The sequence below is a fragment of the Oncorhynchus mykiss genome, chromosome 12, assembly GCF_013265735.2.
Source record: "Oncorhynchus mykiss isolate Arlee chromosome 12, USDA_OmykA_1.1, whole genome shotgun sequence".
Taxonomy (NCBI): Eukaryota; Metazoa; Chordata; class Actinopteri; order Salmoniformes; family Salmonidae; genus Oncorhynchus; species Oncorhynchus mykiss.
Window position 1 is genome coordinate 78,574,916 of NC_048576.1, and position 19,846 is coordinate 78,594,761.

Consider the following 19,846-nt stretch of genomic DNA (forward strand, 5'->3'; position numbering starts at 1 on the left):
TCAACTAGAGTGTGTCTAGTGGGGCAGTAACAACCCCCCCCCCCCAGAGGTAATGAAAGTCTTCTATACCTTATTCTATACCTTATTTTCAATGCCGTCATTGAAAATAAGAATTTGTTCTTAACTGACTTGCCTAGTTAAATAAAGGTAAAATAAAAAAATACCCTCTCCCAAAGTCTGCATTTGCAAACTATTTATTCAGGAACATCTTGCCATTGTCATGAAACTGGTGTTATTATCTTTGCTAATATTGTGTTGCCTGTAACACCATAGGTGTTTTCGTTTGGCTTCTTGTTGTTTTTTTTTTGTTTTTTTTTTACCCATTCTTCTCTCCAATTTTGTGGTATCTAATTGGTAGTTCGTCTTTTCCCATCGCTGCAGCACCCGTATGGACTCGGGAGAGGCGAAGGTCGAGAGACGTGCGTCTTCCAAAACACGACTCGTTTGGCTTCTTTATGGACCTTTTTCAATGTCCTTCAATCAATTTGTGGGGTCATTTGTCAGTCTAATGATTTGATAGTAACCACTGTCATGTTGACGGCTGGTGAGATTGGAAGTAAATAACACAAGGCTGTTGTGTCAGCGGCAAAGCTATATTTACCTGCTCACGTTTGTGGATTAATACTGTGGAGTGGAATGATCACTGTTTTATCCTTATGAGGTCAGGTGACGTCTTGCTGAGGTATCTGCTTAATTCTTCTTGTTTGGAGTGGTTAAAAAAACAAGCATGAACAGATTCAATATCTCAGACTGTGTATGTTACATGTTGAAGGGTCTCTTATAAGTGGTAATACAGTAATGGTCATCATGCAGTACATACAATGCAACATTTGGGAGTAGGTATTCTACAACAAGGGAAAATTAAAACCAAGGCCATAAAAGTACGTACAAACTAAATACATTTTTCCAATCTCTTTATTTGATCAGGTGGGGAGAGCAAAGAACAGACATACTTTTTGCTTTAGAGAGAAGAAGCAGGTTGTAAGATGACATGTCAAAGGAAAGTCGATACTGTAACAAACCGTCCTACCAGTAACCACCATCATCACCAAGCTCTGACTCAAAGCAGACGTTTACTAAGGTGACACCTAGCTGCTTTTAAAAATGTAAAGTAAAGTTGGAGCTGTGTTTTGAACATAGGCAGACTAGTAACACACCTCTTTCTGACTGTTGCTCCTTCAATGGGACCAACGGGATGCTAAAGGTGTAGGGGAAGAGGTGATTCATTGCATGCTTTCTTTCATCACATAGCAATGCATTGTGACTGGAGAGGGTTGACATAGAGGTACAAAACAGAGGCCTCTCTCCATTGCTCTTTAGATTTAGTAGCCACGGCACACACATCTTCACTACAAGACATTTATGTTCTCTGACATTTGGTCAAATATTTATGGGTTCAAGCGATTCTTTTGAAATATATTGCTTATCCAAAGCTCCTTGTTTCAGTCAAAACAAGATTTAGGTCACTTTAGGAACGTGAAAGATTACCAAAAACATCCTACCATTTAAAGTGCATCATTTTAAAGTTTTGCCTCTTCTTTAAAAGCCATTATAATTTACTCAATGGACACAAATCTGTACAGCCCTATTTGCTCAAAGACAAAAAATGACAATAAAAAACAACAACTGTTTGTTGAGGCACAGAACACTTTCCAACAGTTTTACATTGACCATTGGCCTACTTTAAGCCTTAAGAAAACGTCCAACTGTACAAAACAAGAAACCCATAATAAACCAAGATGTTGTACTGTAGATTCAGCTCCACCAAGATGTTATTGGTTGAGGTTTCATTCCCAGAAATGGAATTCTCCTGCCTCAAGAAGGAGGAGGGATGCTTCCTGGGACTCCTCTAACTTTAGAGGGATCTGCAGGACAGATGGGGATTGAAGATTAAAAAATTTAAAAAAAAAATCTTGTTGTGCTGGCCTGCCCTGGCCTGTTATTAATTCCAGATGCTTTTCACATGGCAATGCACAGTCTCTGAACACTGGAGAGACAATGGCGCCAGCTGCATCAATTCTAGATGACTGAGATGGAGCTGCTGCTGTTGTCTGTAACATATCCATTTTGGGGTTTAGGTTATAGGATGTTTGCCTGTCAAACTAGACTGGAAAAATACCCAAAGCACAGGAGTTAACATGTTAGCAAGGAGCTTCACTCAGCAGTGGTATATTCAGAGGTGGAAAACTATTCAATTATCATACTTGAGTAAAAGTAAAGATACCTTCATTGAAATTGACTCAAGTAAAAGTGAGACACTCAGTAAAATACTGCTTGAGAGTAAAAGTCTAAAAGTATCTGGTTTTAAATGTACTTAAGTACAGTGGTGGAAAAAGTATACTTGTCATACTTGAGTAAAAGTAAAAATACATCAAATTCCTTATATTAAGCAAACCAGACGACACGATTTCCTTATTATTAGTATTATTTTTTGACAGCCAGAGGCACACTCCGCCACTCAGACATAATTTACAAATTAAGTACAGATACCCCAAAACTTTAAAGTATTTTTTACTTACTGTAAATACTTTACACCACTGGTTAAATTAGCCCTCATGAAAAAGTACTACTGAATTGTTACACAAAACCTATTCGTGCAGTAGTGACTATGTAGAGACTTGTAAGGATTGTGTAGATTATGCACGACTCAAGATACACAAGTAGAGTTTTGTAGTGTTCAGCATGAAAACAGTAGTTATTACAGTAGTAATCAGGTAGAGCTTTTTACTACATGTTGCAGGTTGTAAATATGTAGTCAAAATTCTACAGCTTTTCCACACAGGGTTTTCAATAGTAATCAGGTATAGTTTTTACTACTTGATGTTGGTAGGAAATAAGTAATTTCAAAACTATTGCCAGATTACACAGGCTTTTCGCAACCGCAGATGAAGGCAAAACAGGAAGTAGTTGGATGTTGTTGGCTAGCTACTGTTTTTGACAATTCCGAATGTAATCATCTTCCATCCTTCTCCATCCTGTCTTTCATAGCCTTTATGCTGGCACCATCTATAAGTTTAACTCTTGTTTATGTTTTCTGAATAGTTTCATGTTGTTGTTTAGCAGTTTAAATAACTTTTTACCACATCAAAAAGAATGCTAGCCAAAACAGTGTTGTGTTTAGCCTAGTTGTTTGCTAGCCCCATTGGAATGTAGCTATGTAGCCTCTCTTTTCGTCATGCTAGCTAATAAGTATGTGTGTTTGTATGCAAATGTTTTTCTGTGTTGTCTTATGATCTCTGACAGCAAATTATTGATAATGGCTTATATTTTGTTGTCTCTGTTGCTTGTCTTTATTTTCTAAAAGATTACGTGGTGGAGAAATGTGGCTGCCACAAAAAAAGAGGATCTGAAGATAGTTAAAAACCTCTTAAGGATCGGACCCTTTTTTTCAATTTTCACCTTAAATGACATACCCAAAACTAACTGCCTGTAGTTCAGGCCCTGAAGCAAGGATATGCATATTCTTGAAAGGAAACACTTTGAAGTTTGTGGAAATGTGAAAGGAATATAGGAGAATGTAACACATTAGATCTGGTACCATCATCTTTGAAATGCAAGAGAAAGGCAATAATGTATTATTCCATCCCAGGTGCAATTTAGATTTTGGCAACTAGATGGCAGCAGTGTATGGGCAAAGTTTTAGACGAATCCAATGAACCATTGTATTTATGTAAACATTTTGGATCAAGACTGCCCAAATGTGCCTAAATTGTTTATTAATAAATAATAAAACTGTGCACTCTCCTCAAACAATAGTGTGGCACTATTTCACTGTAATAGCTACTGTAAACTGGACAGTGCAGTTAGATTAACAAGAATTTAAGATTTCTGACAATATCAGATATGTCTATGTCCTGGGAAATGTTCTTGTTACTTACAACCTCATGCTAATCGCATTAGCCTATGTTAGCTCAACTGTCCTGTGGACACCGATCCCGAAGAAGTTTAAGTAGCAGATACCCAAAAGCTCAGTAGTCATCAAGGAATAATTATATATTGACTTGAATAGGAAATATGTAGTGTTCACCAGTAGTGAAACGTCTCAATGGATCACTCATTACTACTTAAATTACTACATAAATCACTACTGGGTTACTACACATCTCAATAGCAATCAAGTAGTAAAACCAGTAGGTTTTGTGTAGATCTCAGGTAGTAGTAATGAGTAGTAATTCAGTAGTACTTTTCCATTTCTGGTGTTTAAGTTTGAGACATAGAATGCAGCCATTGAGAGAACTCACCCGATTTGTAGCCATTAAGGTGAAGACCTGTCTTCAGTTCGTGTCTGGAAGAAAAGAGAGAAAAGATGGTGCATTAAAGCTTACATGCGGGGGACATTAATCATTTAGGGAGATATCATGCTATGAATAAATGAATAAACTCACGTCTCTTCATTTGAAAAGACCCGCCTCAGATCTGAGAGCTTCTACGCACAGGTAGGGTGAAAGTTCCCACTAAAACAATAAAGCCTATTTCATTCATCCTGAGTCTTTTGTGTGTGCCTTTATTGACCCATATTTATGAGGCCCTGCACGACTCCATTGAACTGGTAGGCTTGGGGAGGTAATGCATTTATAATAACCTTCCACAGAGCTGATGGATTGTTGTTCTGCCACTAAATTATTTAGTGGGAGCAGCATAGTGGTGAGTACTTGAAAGCTAAATGTGGAACGGGCATACATCTTCTCACTTCATGCATCTCTACTTCTGCCACATGTTCCATTTTCCCTCCCTCTCTCTTCCTCTCCTCCTCTTGCATTCCTTTCCACATCTTGAAATATCAGACAGCATTCACTTCTGTAGGCTACTTTTATGTACCATGTAGACTGTAGACTAGAGCTACATCTGCTGTGAGGGTTGTTATTTCTTAGGGTCGACTCCATTGCTCTTCATGTAGGGCACCTCATTGGCATCATCAACATTGTGCCTGAAATGGGAGATGATGTTAGCACATATTGAAGCTTCATTATAATTCTTGACTTGCCAGTAAGACTGATAAAATTTGTTAATATATAGTCACTCTGTCTGAGACATTCAAATTAGTATAATACTGTATGTTATGTTTGGTATGGTTACATAATACAGCAGGTTACTGAAGGCAAAAAAATGAAAGGAGGGCTGTATAATGCGAACGTCTAGCAACTCAAAGGTTGCGTGTTTGAATCTCATCATGGACAATTTTAGCATTTTAGCTAATTTGCAACTACTTACTACTTTTTAGCTACTTTGCAACTACTTAGCATATTAGCTAACCTCAACCATAATCCTTTAACCCAACTCCTAACCCCAAGATTAACCCTAACCTTAACCCTAACCTTAACCCCTAACCTTAACCCCTAGCCTAGCTAACATTAGGTTAGCCACCTAGCTAACATTAGGTTAGCCACCTAGCTAACATTAGCCACAACAAATTGGAATTCGTAACAAATCCAGTGTTGTTAAAGTTAGCATATATTGCAGCTTCATTACAATCCTTGACTTGTCAGTAAGACTGATACAACTATGAATCCTAATCTGATATAATCAGATAATGAATATGTGTCCATGCTTTTGAGCTTGATATGTTGCTGCAGCCACATGACATTATTTGCCGTTGCCGTGTGAGTGGTCATGCAGAGCCAAGGGGGCTGAGAGTCAACTAGCAGCCCTCTGCTCAAGAGCTCAGATGCATTTTTCTTTATTCATCCTTACATTAGATGCAATTTTGTTAATATATAGTCACTCTGTCCGGGACACTCAAATTAGTATGATATGTTGCGTTTTGTGTGGTTACATAAGACAGAAGATTATTTAAGGAGGGAGGTATAACATGAATGTCTACCAACCCAAAGGTTGCGTGTTCGAATTTCATCATGGACAACTTTAGCATTTTAGGTAATTAACAACTTTGCAACTACTTAGCACCACAAATTAATACATACCATACCAAACGTGCATATCATTCTAATGTGAGTGTCAAAGATTTTTGTTTACTATGTTACGCCTACCCCTGAGTCCAGGTTGCAGCCGCAGCGCTAACCTGGAAACTTTCCACTTGATGTTAGATCAAGATTGTGTATTATTTGAGGAAGACAAGCTATGAATTTCAGGATAGTTTCAGTGATATAGCATAATTTATCTAGCATTTAGATGATTGCCCCTTAGAGTAATCACATTTTGATCAATGTTTGATTTCATGTTTGATTGGTAATTAGATATCTGTTCAAATAATTAACATTCAGTGCTATTGAGACATTTGCTGTAATGTTCTATGAAGGGCATGAGAACACTTACAAACAGTACACTAATCCCATGAGAGAATTCCATGGCAGTATCAAAATACACTACCGTTAACAGTTCTGATGCACTGTGTGACATAACACCGTGACATAAGAGGTAAGTACAAAGCAACCAAAAACTATAAAAAATAAAATATCGAACCAACCAAGATACATTTCACAAAATCTGTCAACCTTACCTGTACATGTGACCAGATACATGTGGCTCTGTGTATTATCAACTAGGTTTTCCCTCAAGAAGTGAACGTGACCAGAGCAAGAGGCAGAGGATGAGAAAGAGTAAAAACAAGAGTACTTACGGTTCGACTCGGTTTGAGAACTTTCTGTATAGGATGACAGCAATAGTGGTGAGGACCATTGTAGTGGTGCACATGGTCCTATCACATGTATCCCGTTTTGGGACTGCAGCTGGGTTAGAACACTGGGACTATTCCTCCCATTGAGGGAGAGTAGAATGATTCCTGTGGCTCTCAAGCTAGTGGCAAGATTAGCCTGTTGGATTAGCTCAGATCAGGGGAAGGCCCTGTTGCAGGGGCAGGAGGTGAACAGAAAGTAGTGTTTGTGGTCTGAGCTCAACCTTTTAATCCTCCATCGCCACTAGTATAGCTTTACAGGGGCACTATGTGCTGTGGCCATTCATGTGGTGTGGGTTGAACTAGCGCTGCAGGGCTGTCATGGACCCTGATTTTGCTGTAGTAGCATACTCTCATGCTTAACGTCATAATGAGTGTTTTGTCTTTATTGTGTAATGTCTCAGGGCTTTGACAGAGTAGATTGTGTAGCTTATATTAAACAAAGAATGCATACACTTGAGTTTACTTGAACTTGATCTTGTGTAAAATAATTTATGTAATGAAAACCTAGATTAAGCTTCCATTTTGGGGACAAAGCGTAGCTGTCTTAATGTTTGTGTGTGTTCATGTTCATGTCATTGTTTTCAGTATCAGATTCAGCATATACAGTGCCTTGCGAAAATATTCGGCCCCCTTGAACTTTGCGACCTTTTGCCACATTTCAGGCTTCAAACATAAAGATATAAAACTGTATTTTTTTGTGAAGAATCAACAACAAGTGGGACACACTCATGAAGTGGAACGACATTTATTGGATATTTCAAACTTTTTAACAAATCAAAAACTGAAAAATTGGGCGTGTAAAATTATTCAGCCCCCTTAAGTTAATACTTTGTAGCGCCACCTTTTGCTGCGATTACAGCTGTAAGTCGCTTGGGGTATGTCTCTATCAGTTTTGCACATCGAGAGACTGACATTTTTTCCCATTCCTCCTTGCAAAACAGCTCGAGCTCAGTGACGTTGGATGGAAAGCATTTGTGAACAGCAGTTTTCAGTTCTTTCCACAGATTCTCGATTGGATTCAGGTCTGGACTTTGACTTGGCCATTCTAACACCTGGACATGTTTATTTTTGAACCATTCCATTGTAGATTTTGCTTTATGTTTTGGATCATTGTCTTGTTGGAAGACAAATCTCCGTCCCAGTCTCAGGTCTTTTGCAGACTCCATCAGGTTCTCTTCCAGAATGGTCCTGTATTTGGCTCCATCCATCTTCCCATCAATTTTAACCATCTTCCCTGTCCCTGCTGAAGAAAAGCAGGCCCAAACCATGATGCTGCCACCACCATGTTTGACAGTGGGGATGGTGTGTTCAGCTGTGTTGCTTTTACGCCAAACATAACGTTTTGCATTGTTGCCAAAAAGTTCAATTTTGGTTTCATCTGACCAGAGCACCTTCTTCCACATGTTTGGTGTGTCTCCCAGGTGGCTTGTGGCAATCTTTTATCTTTTATGGATATCTTTAAGAAATGGCTTTCTTCTTGCCACTCTTCCATAAAGGCCAGATTTGTGCAATATACGACTGATTGTTGTCCTATGGACAGAGTCTCCCACCTCAGCTGTAGATCTCTGCAGTTCATCCAGAGTGATCATGGGCCTCTTGGCTGCATCTCTGATCAGTCTTCTCCTTGTATGAGCTGAAAGTTTAGAGGGACGGCCAGGTCTTGGTAGATTTGCAGTGGTCTGATACTCCTTCCATTTCAATATTATCGCTTGCACAGTGCTCCTTGGGATGTTTAAAGCTTGGGAAATCTTTTTGTATCCAAATCCGGCTTTAAACTTCTTCACAACAGTATCTCGGACCTGCCTGGTGTGTTCCTTGTTCTTCATGATGCTCTCTGCGCTTTTAACGGACCTCTGAGACTATCACAGTGCAGGTGCATTTATACGGAGACTTGATTACACACAGGTGGATTGTATTTATCATCATTAGTCATTTAGGTCAACATTGGATCATTCAGAGATCCTCACTGAACTTCTGGAGAGCGTTTGCTGCACTGAAAGTAAAGGGGCTGAATAATTTTGCACGCCCAATTTTTCAGTTTTTGATTTGTTAAAAAAGTTTGAAATATCCAATAAATGTCGTTCCACTTCATGATTGTGTCCCACTTGTTGTTGATTCTTCACAAAAAAATACAGTTTTATATCTTTATGTTTGAAGCCTGAAATGTGGCAAAAGGTCGCAAAGTTCAAGGGGGCCGAATACTTTCGCAAGGCACTGTATGTAAATAACATATCGCTACCTTCATAGAAGTCATGGAGTAATCCAGACTCATTATACTAATGTATTGTTACTGCACCTTCTATTGTGTAATGATATCTATATACAGTAGGTTGGTATGGGGGAGCACATATGGTACACAAGTCTTTATTGATGCTGGCGTGAAAGGCCACATGTGCACTTGTGTTCCCACAACAATCAATGATGTGCAGGGAGAGGTGGTAGGATTCAGAACCGAGCAACACTGAGTGTCTCGTGACATGGGAGGTATAAATACCTTTAGGCCTCCTGCTAATCCACCTATCGTTAGGACTGCTGACTCACAGGGACTAGGCCATAGCAGGAGGAAAGAGAGTGCTAATACCTCACAGTGAAAAACAAGGGATTAAGAATAATATGCTTGTCATGATTTCCATTATAGATATCATTGTTTTGGTTTATTATGTTATTATGCAGATACAGGGATTGATTAAAAAAATCATTTACATTGCTTAAATGTGGACACCACACCTCACAAGTTATTTCTCATTTTGTGAGACAGTGAGGTGGATCTGATTCTGAAGGGTGACGGATTCTGAAATACAATATACTGCGCAGGAAACACCAACAAAGCATCACATGAAATGAACAAAGATCTTGATGTCAGTGTCAGAAATAAAGAAAGGCACAAAGCAGGTTAACAACTGAGTGATTAGCAGAAGACATTCTCTCCCCTGTATATCTGTTTTTGGTGTAAAGATAAAAATGTGTATGAGAGTGTACGTTTAGACTGTCTCTATGACATAATACAGTTCTTATGTCTGCCAATCCTCAATCTTCAACATAATCTCATGGCAATGTAGCTGAAGAGACATCCAAGTCTGTGTAGGGCTTATTCTCTACCTCAAACATAAATGCATACACACATATGTCCATTCACACACATTCCAACCAAAGTCAGCACAAACCACCACCCCATCGTTCATAAGAGAGTCCATCAGAAGAACACACCCCACAGTGGGGCATGGGAAAGATACAGGGATGGAGCCATGATGATACATAGGAAGATTCTATGAGCTCTGGAAAGATACATTTCTTCCCTTGAATGGTCAGAAGTAGATCGTCCTCCTCCTAAGCCAAGGCCCAGTAGTAGTCAGTCTCCGGGAGTCCACAGTAGTCACTGACTGCAACTTTGACCCAGACAGATGGTTCACACAGCAGAGCTGGAGGCCCAGCCCACCTCCTCATACACGCCTTTCACGTGCCAGTAGATGGCATCCAGCAGTTTGGTCCACGCCACTGCCACCTCTGGAGTGATGTAATCAGGAAAGTCTGCAACCAGCACCTCCAGAATCACCCCACACAGGATCTGAGAAAGAGAGAGAGGGAATACATTTGCTTTGGTGTGCCTGTGGGTAATGGTTATGCGTAAACATGTTGCCTGGTTCTTCCTCACCTTGAAGTAGACAGGCTCCACATTGTGTCTGAGTGCATGGGCCTTGCCCACCAGCTTCAGAACAGACACCATCTTGTCCCCGTCATGGAGGTTCTCCACCAGGGTGTTGATGGCGTTCATAACCCTGCGTGAGTGCTTCCTGAGCTGGGCACTCCTCTCCAGTTCCCCAGGGTCCTCCACCTGTTGGAACTGGCTAAAGTACTGCTTGGAGGAGGGGAAGTTCACAAAGAGCCTGTAGAAGAAAGGAGGTGCATTACTTGGCCCAGTGAGATATTATAAGTAAACATAGTTGGAGCGTATTGACACAGCTGCAGGGCATGTTTTCCCTTTTAATGTTTAACCACTGTCCAGGTTCTGTACAGGTTATGCTTCATTTACTCAACCATGGCCTGAGCACAAGCATGTGCTATACAAATACATGATAACAGTGTTTGTAAAAACACACATTTCTTCTAGCTGATAAGGCAGAAGAAATGTTTGTCAGTTAACAAAAAACCTGAGTTAGAGGGCCTTCCTCTGACTCCGCCTGGTGTAGAGGTCCTGGATTGCAGGCAGCTTAGCCCCAGTGATGTAGTGGGCCGTACGCACTACCCTATATAGTGCCTCGTGGTCAGAGGCCGAACAATTGCTGTACCAGGCAATTGATGTTGCAGCTGTAGAACCTTTTGAGGATCTCAGGACCCATGCCAAATCTTTTTAGTTTCCTGAGGGGGAATAGGCTTTGCCGTGCCCTCCTCCCGACTGTCTTGGTGTGTTTGGTCCATTCTAGTTTGTTGTTGATGTGGACACCAAGGAATTTGATGCTCTCAACCTGCTCCACTACTACAGCCCCGTCGATGAGAATGGGGGCGTGCTCGGTCCTCCTTTTCCTGTAGTCCACAATCATCTCCTTAGTCTTAGTTACATTGAGGGATAGGTTGTTATTCTGGCACCACCCGGCCAGGTCTCTGACCTCCTCCCTATAGGCTGTCTCGTCATTGTCGGTGATCAGGCCTACCACTGTTGTGTCGTCTGCAAACTTAATGATGGTGTTGGAGTCGTGCCTGGCCATGCAGTTGTGGGTGAACAGGGAGTAGAGGAGGGGACTGAGCACGCACCCCTGTGGAGCTCCAGTGTTGCGGACCTGTGTGGCCGATGTGTTGCTACCTACCCTCACCACCTGGGGGCGGCCCTTCAGGAAGTCAAGGATTCAGTTGCAGACGGAGATGTTTAGTCCCAGGATCCTTAGCTTAGTGATGAGCTTTGAGGGTACTATGGTGTTGAACGCTGAGCTGTAGTCAATTAATAGCATTCTCACATAAGTGTTCTTTTGTCCAGGTGGGAAAGGGCAGTGTGGAGTGCAATAGAGATTGCAACATCTGTGGATCTGTTTAGGCGGTATGCAAATTGGAGTGGGTCTAGGGTTTCTGGGATAATGATGTTGATGTGAGCCAACCTTTCAAAGTACTCCATGGCTACGGACGTGAGTGCTATGGGTCTGTAGTCATTTAGGCAGGTTACCTTTGTGTTCTTGGGCACAGGGTCTGTGGTGGTCTGCTTGAAACATGTTGTTATTACAGACTCAATCAGGGACATGTTGAAAATGTCAGTGAAGACACCTGCCAGTTGGTCAGCACATGCCCGGAGCACACGTCCTGGTAATCCATCTGGCCCCGCAGCCTTGTGTATGTTGACCTGTTTACACCTCTTACTCACATCTGCTACGGAGAGCGTGATCACACAATCGTCCGGTACAGCTGCATGCCTCAGTGTTGCTTGCCTCGAAGCGAGCATATAAGTGATTTAGCTCATCTTGTAGGCTCGTGTCACTGTGCAGCTCACGGCTGTGCTTCGTTTTGTAGTCTGTAATAGTTTGCAAGCCCTGCCACATAAGACGAGCGTCGGAGCCGGTGTAGAACGATTCAATCTTAGCCCTGTTGTCACGACTCCTACCGAAGGTGGCTACCCTTCCTGTTCGGGTGGCGCTCGGCGGTTTTTGTGCATTAAACGATATAGCACTACCCTGAACTCTCTGCTTCCTGCGCCTGACTTCTCACCCACTACACCCCGGGCGTTACACCTGTATTGACGCTTTTCCTGTTTGATGGCTCGTCGCAGGGCATTGCAGGATTTCTTGTAAGCTTCCGGGTTAGAATCCCGCACCTTGAAAGCGGCAGCTCTACCCTTTAGCTCAGTGCGAATGTTGCCTGTTATCCATGGCTTTTGGTTGGGGTATGTACGTACAGTCACTGTGGGGACGACATCCGAGATGCACTTATTGATAAAGCCAGTGACTGATGTGGTGTACTCCTCAATGCCATCGGAAGAATCCCGGAACATGTTCCAGTCTGTGATAGCAAAATAATCCTGTAGTTTAGCATCTGCTTCACCAGACCACTTTTTTTATAGACCTAGTCACTGGTGCTTCCTGCTTTAATTTTTGCTTGTAAGCAGGAATCTGGAGGATAGAATTGTGGTCTATGTACATCCTGTCATTTCGGTGGCTACTGCTATGTTTTCCTGAGTCTTGGAGACATGTTGGTCCAGGTGATTTATTTATTTGGAAAAAAGATGCACTGGGTACAACCCAGGCGATATACGGTATAACGATTCCACTTGTTTCCAATGTGGTCCCTGATGTCTGGTCTCAGTGGCTGACAGTGAATGTATACAAACTGCACAGCTCTCCCCTAAAACTCACAAAGCTAGTGTTTCATCATCTCCATGTCTGGCCATAGGATTAGCAGACCAACAGTGAAGTGCGCTAATGAAATTGAGATGGTTAGTTGGTTGCTTGTGTAATTACACACTGAAATAAACGGTCAGAATGGCTGTGTGTACTCAGGCAGCAGTGACTTCATCTGCTGCTTCCCTCTCACTGTGTTACTGTCGGGGTTGGAGACAATTAGCTCTACATCACAGGGATATACCATATGGTTGGTTTGGCCGGATGCACCTACACCCACACTCATGTTCAACATTGTTGTGCTACAGTATTTATGTATTCCTGTCAGCTCTTGTAAACACCCAAACAATGTATTAGGATAAGACATATATATATATATATATACCTTACGTACCACACATCTAATTCTCTACCATATAAAAACAGAATAACTCCAATGATGAAATAGGTTATCTTTGTGGAAAAAACGAACACATTGTGAAAGAGAATAGTATTGAGCAATAAACTACAGCCTACGGTGACCAGGAAAGATACAATACAGCTGTCTGTGTGTATCTTTTCCAGATGTCCCATACCTCTATCCTTTTGAAACCCATAACAGAAAATGGAAGCTTTATGGGGAAGCCATTGTGTTTTGATGAAAGCACATGGCTTCCACTACCTTCACCTGTGAAATCAAGTATTGGGAGAAAGCAGACAAGGAAGACAGAGGAGGGGGTGTCTCATTTTCTTCTGCTTAAAATGGAGGGTCTATGCAATGACTTTCAATTGTAAAGCCAGATCCTCTGTTTCACTCATAAATAGTGAAGACAGTGGTGTTTAATCTCTCCCTTGATCTATGGTGGCTGCATATAAATAGCCTAATTTGTGTTTTATAATCATCAGCCTGTTAATCCTACTCTGGGATAGGGCTCATTTCTGAGATAGTTGACCGGCTGTTCTAAATGTGACATACTTGCCCTGAGTGGAAATTGTATAGGTATTTGATAAATGCAAATGCAACTACATATTTATACCCTGGAATGTGTTACAATGAGATGCATCCCTGACACTTTCAGAGAGCTATGGGTATTTCACATGGGATATTTTAGTTATTTAGATAGATAAATTAACCAAGCATAGCTTTTAGTATTAAACTGACAGAGAGAGAGAGAGAGAACAGTTGAGGTTTGAGGTTTAACATTATACTTGAACATGCCTTCAAATCTCCAAAGATGCCAAAGATTCAAAGACCCCTTGACAGCTAAAGTTTGCTCCTTGTAAGTGTTCCATGTCACCATGTAATACTACAGGCATTTGGAATGCCCCAGAGCAATTTGAGGCTTAAGATATTTAAGTACAGGTATTAAAGTATTGCATCAAATGAAAGCATTGCAATTTATGACCAAGATGATGTCCTTTTAACTATTTAACTAACTATTTAGCAGATTTATGGCTTGGGGTGGAAGTTGTTCAGCGTCCTGCTGGTTCCAGAATATGTGCATTGGTACCGCTTGTCGTGCGGCAGCAGAGAGAACAGTTTATGACTTCGGTGGCTGGAGTCTTAGACAATTTTTATGGACTTCCTTTGACACAGCCTAGTATAGAGGTACTTGATGGCTGGGAGCTCAGCACCAGTGATGTACTTGGCTGTCCGCACTACCCTCTGTAGTGCCTTGTGGTCGGATGCCAAGTAGTTGCCATACCAAGTGGTGTGCAGCCAGTCAAGATGCTCTCAATAGTGTGACTTCTGCAAACTTAATGATGGTGTTGGAGTTGTGCACGGCCACGCAGTCATGGGTGAACAAGGAGTACAGGAGGGGACTAAGCACGCAACCCTGAGGGTCCCTGTGTTGAGAGTCAGTGTGGCGGATGTGTTGTTGCCTGCCCTCACCACCTGGGGATGTCCCAGCAGGAAGTCAAGGATCCAGTTGCAAAGGTAGGTGTTCAGTCCCAGGGTCCTTAGCTTAGTGATGAGCTTGGAGGGCACTATGGTATTGAACGCTGAGCTATAGTAAATGAACAGCATTCTAACATAAGTGTTCCTTTTTTCCAAGTGGGAAAGGGCAATAGAGGTTGCGTCATCTGTGGATCTGTTGGGGAGGTATGCGAATTTGAGTCGGTCCAGGGTGTCTGGGATGATGGTGTGGATGTGAGCCATGACCAGCCTTTCAATGCATTTCAGGGCTACAGATGTGAGTGCTAGTCATTTACACAGGTTACCTTGGCATTCTTGTGCACAGGGACTATGGTGGTCTGCTTGAAACATGTAGGTATTACAGACTGTTTCAGGGAGAGGTTCAAAATGTCAGTGAAGACACTTGCCAGCTGGTCAGCGCTTGCGCTGAGTACACGTCCTGGTAATCCGTCATGTGACCTTGTGAATGTTAACCTGTTTAAAGTTTTTACTCACATCGGCTATGGAGAGAGTGATCGCACAGTCATCTGGAACAGCTGGTGCTCTCAGGCATGGTTCAGTGTTGCTTGCCTTGAAGTGAGCACTGAAGGGATTTAGCTCGTCTGGTGGGCTTGCGTCACTGGGTTGCTCGTGGCTGGGTTTCCCTTTGTAATCCGTGATAGTTTGCAAACCCTGCCACCTCCGACGAGCAACAGAGCCGGTGTAGTAGGATTCTTAGTCCTGTAAGCGGCAGCTATAGCCTTTAGCTCAGTGCAGATATTGCCTGTAATCCAGAGACTGATGTGATAAACTCATCAATGTCATCAGATGAGTCCTGGAACATATTCCAGTCTGTGCCAGTGAAACAGTTCTGTAGCTTTTAATTTTTTTTTAATTCTAATAAAGATCTGCTGGTAGAAATGAGGTAAGACGGATTTCAGTTTTCCTGTATCAAAATAACCAGCCACTAGGAGCCTCTGGATGTGCATTTTCTAGTTTTCTTATGGTCCTATACAGCTCATTGAGTGAGGTCTTAGTCCCAGCATCAGTTTGTGGTGGTAAATAGAAGTCTGCGAAAAACATCAATTGAAAACTCTCTTGGTACATAGTTATTGACTCGTGAGGGGCAATGCTGTCTCATGGTGCAAAAATCACCACTACAAAGACCTTGCTCATCACAAATGGTCACAGAGGTTAGCTACTGCTTGTCTGCTGTAATATATATACAGTAAGTCATGGACGGTAGTATACCCAAAGCTATCTGCCTTTTAATGGTTTGATACAGTATAATGACCTCCTGTCCACTATGTAATGATGAATGGAGGGAGTGTCCCTGATCACTGATCTTCACAGGGCTCAATGAGGGATTAGACAGAGACGTCCCTGTGAGGGTTCAGTGAGTCAGGTCAGAAATCCCTGGTCTGCAGATATGTGAAACATGATCTGCCCTCAGAGAGGGAGCACCTGCAGAGCCAAATATGTCAGTTTGGAATAAGCAGCAAGATGGATTGAGCAGCACCCTTTCCCCTCTGATTCTGCCAACTGATAGGAAGGGAGACAATTTGAGATGCAATAGCTCAGATATGAGTGATGGCGCTCTCTCTAACAGACTGAGAGCATGCAAGTCAAGTCAATCGTCATGTTACAATCTTCACACGTTGTTAAAATTACTTTCAGTTCCCTTCATTTATAGTGGGGATCATGCAAGGGTCACTGAGAGATTGTAATCTAGGTTGCAAGAACATTGTTATTTATTACACTCAACTATTGCAACACAATTTGGTAAAACAACCAGTGAGCAAGATAAGGAGCCATGTGCAATTTCCATGTTGTCAATGTAATAATTAAGGAGAAGCAAACTTTAGACTGGTTCTAAAATCAGCCTTGGTTGAGGCCCTGAACATCCCTATGATAACAAGAACCTGCTGAGAGTTTTGCTCCCTGTGGTGGCAGAAGCTGTTGCCACTGGTCAGGGGACTGCAATCACCAGCTCTCTGTGTGTGTGTGTGTGTGTGTGTGTGTGTGTGTGTGTGTGTGTGTGTGTGTGTGTGTGTGTGTTTGTTATATTGTTCAGCAATGTGTGCTGTGTGTGCTGTGTTGAAACAGCCAGCATTCAGTAAGTTACAGCTCTTCTGTCATCAGCCCTCCATAACTCCCCAAATGGAAATGGGTGCACCTAGGCAAGTTTTTCAGTGTCTCTAGACTGACAATTTCAAGATGTTATAGGCAAGAAACAAGGGAAAGAGAGTATAGGTAAAGTTTACCTGATGAGAATGGCCACCCCAACATCATCACAGTTCTGGTAGACTTTGGCCCAGGTGTCCTTGATCATCTCTCTCTCTGAGTCACAGAGCGGATCTAGGCGCTCCAGGCGATCTGCCGTTACCTCTCCCTGCTGCCTCTCCATCCAGGAGTCCTATAATGCTGCAGGAGTGGTGTGTTGTAGACAGGTGATAAGAGTCCCCAAGAACACAACCCAGTTTCCTTTGTTTACACAGTCTCTCTGTTCAAACAATCCCCTTTTTTTTATTACCCTTCTCTTGCTGAGAGACCCTCTCACAACCTTTTCTGAGTGAGTGAATGAGGAACACACTAAAAAGCGAGAGGAAGAGAGCACACACAGAGTGAGGAGGAGCCACACACCTCTCCCCCCTCTCTCTCTTTCTCTCCCCTCTCCCACCCCACCCAAATTGGTACTTGCCTATTTTCTATTTTTGTGTGTTCATCAAATCAAATTGTATTGGTCACATACACATGTTCAGCAGATGTTATTGTGGGTGTAGTGAAATGCTTCATGTTTGTGTGTGAGTGTGTGTGTGTGTGTGTGTGTTTGGGAGGGGATATTGAGAGGAAAAGCATTAAGATTTTTAGGGCATTGTGAAAATGATCTGCATTAAACAAAATGTTCTGTTTGCTCTCATATGAGCACAGATAAAGGGCATTGCTCAAAAGATGAAGGTATGCTAGAATGGAGCAGTCTTTTGTTGGTTTAGTTTTCCTCTATATAAAGGAAAGATCATATCAGTAACTATAATTGTATTTCTGTTGTCCACAGGTACACTCCCTGAAGTATCAAGTTGCACATGTACAAACCTCGACAATTCATGGCTTGTTTACTGTTAGCAGTGTTATTTCCAGACATGTCTTGTTATGAATTAAGTTTGATCCTCCTTTTTCTTTTGAGATTGTGCTTTGACATTGGCGTAGAAGTTACCTTATTATCTCACAATCTCCTTCTTTCCGTCCTTGTGGTTTGGTAATAATAGATACAGTAACAACAGAGGGGGTTGGGGACCTAATCAACAAGAGACTTGTGGATTGGATGTGTAAGCAGAAAGTAGGTTACATGGGAGTCAAAAAATCACTATCGTATAAGGGTTACAAGCTTGAGCTGATATATGTTCAACACCTTGCTTTGTGAGGTCCAATTCCTGTAAGAGTTATTCTAAACTTCTCCATCAAGGAAATCTATGTAAAACATGAAAGATGTCCATAGAGAGGACAGTTTTTCATTTGTACTTTCTCATATAAGAGGGATCGATGTTTTGCAAGATATAAACTTAAAGGAATTTGTCATCTCAATAAAGTAGTGTGAACTTGAACACATACCCAAGGATTAAGGGAGGGTTTGCTGGGTGTGGACGTTGTCTTGTCAATTAAAAATATATGGGGAATAGGTTAGTCAAGCGGTGAGCAGTGCAAGCGGAAGCATGTGCCACTGTGACTCTGTACTTGATATTGTGAATTGGGTACACTGGACTGCTTTCCACATGATGTTAATGATCTTCCAGGATTTTCAGTAGGCATTAGCTTACACTCACAAGACACGGCTTGCAAAGTGTTTCACATAAAAAATATCTTTGCTACAGCACTTATCTTTCTCCTTATGTCCTGGCATATTAGTGTGTAGCCCAAACTGTTTGGACGCTACAGACAGAAGTTGGCAGATCGCCCAAAATGTTTGAGAACACCATCGTGTTCATGAGAGTCTCATCTTCTCATAGAGGGGTTATAATTGTTTTCAAGGCCAAACCGTTTGGAATCTATATACAATTTTGTGAGAATAGTCTGACAAACACCGCTCTAGCTTGGTCACCTTTCACTGCAGATGCGGAAGTGCGACATAGGCAAATGCGGTGGATTGAGACACATCCAATGAAAAATAAACAGATCTCTAGCTGACATCAACCTTAGGAGGTGACGGATTTTGATAGGCATTTTTTTATTGTGTTACTTAGATTGACTTACGGGTCTGATTACAACTTGATAGTTGTTGACCTCTTGAGGTTATTTTGAGCAATTGCAAGACGAAACCAAATGAATAGGAACCACACACACACACACCACACACACACATAGACATCACAGGTGCTAAAATGTTTCCATGCTTATTTTATAGATAGCCTAAAGGAAAACATTAATGTATTGTTTTTGGGTATCCTTTGTAGGATAGATAGATCAGAGATGTCCTGTCAACACAGCAGTAGTGCATCACATCAGCATGATGATTGTTGCAAGAAGCAAATCAGATGTTCAACTAAACTCTTGACTTCAAGCACAAAGTTCGGCAGATGGCGATATTGAATCATTTCATTTTACCTTCCAAATGCATTGTATGCAGCCGGCAATAAATTCATATCCGTAGTGGACCTTTTTGTACCTGAAACATTCTCCATTAAGGCTGCATAGGCGTCACCTTCCTCATTAGCTTTATTTAATGGAGAGAAGGTGGAAAAAATTGGGAAAATATGCGTACTTTTCTTATAAAAAAAACTTTTCCCACCGCCCTGTTAGAGTGGCTAAATGTTAATCCCGGATGTTGTGTATCGCGTTCAGCCAATCAGGTTGCAGCAGTCTGTTTTTTCACCCCCTAACCTAATAGAGCCCCACAGTGGAGTTGAACGTAGTGAACGTAGTGATCAACAGGGAAATGGTTCCAATCATTTTTACACTATTTGTTTTTTTCCATAGGGGATTTTAGAAACACTTAAAATAAGGGCTGTGTAGGCTTACATTGGC

The 19,846-nt window shown here is 41.7% G+C and overlaps 1 protein-coding gene and 1 long non-coding RNA gene across 5 annotated transcripts; both read right to left on the bottom strand.

The window, feature by feature from the left end:
• Positions 1–1,879: 1,879 nt before the first annotated feature.
• Positions 1,880–7,009, bottom strand: LOC110538515. 2 transcript variants are annotated; one of them, XR_002475765.2, is made up of 4 exons: positions 6,578–7,009; positions 4,386–4,927; positions 4,242–4,285; positions 1,880–2,107 (listed from the first exon to the last, which is right to left on the bottom strand). It is a non-coding gene; the product is annotated as an uncharacterized LOC110538515 (long non-coding RNA). The 2 variants fall into 2 exon arrangements; XR_002475767.2 differs by having other exon boundaries at positions 4,819–4,927; positions 6,578–7,005.
• A 2,260-nt stretch (positions 7,010–9,269) lies between these two features.
• Positions 9,270–19,632, bottom strand: cygb (cytoglobin). Of its 3 annotated transcripts, none has more exons than XM_036936674.1 (4): positions 19,488–19,632; positions 17,092–17,251; positions 10,287–10,518; positions 9,270–10,199 (listed from the first exon to the last, which is right to left on the bottom strand). In XM_036936674.1, the coding sequence occupies exons 2-4, from the start codon at positions 17,232–17,234 to the stop codon at positions 10,041–10,043; spliced, it is 534 nt and encodes a 177-aa protein (XP_036792569.1). In that variant the 5' UTR covers positions 17,235–17,251; positions 19,488–19,632; the 3' UTR covers positions 9,270–10,040.
• Between the last annotated feature and the right edge of the window lie 214 nt (positions 19,633–19,846).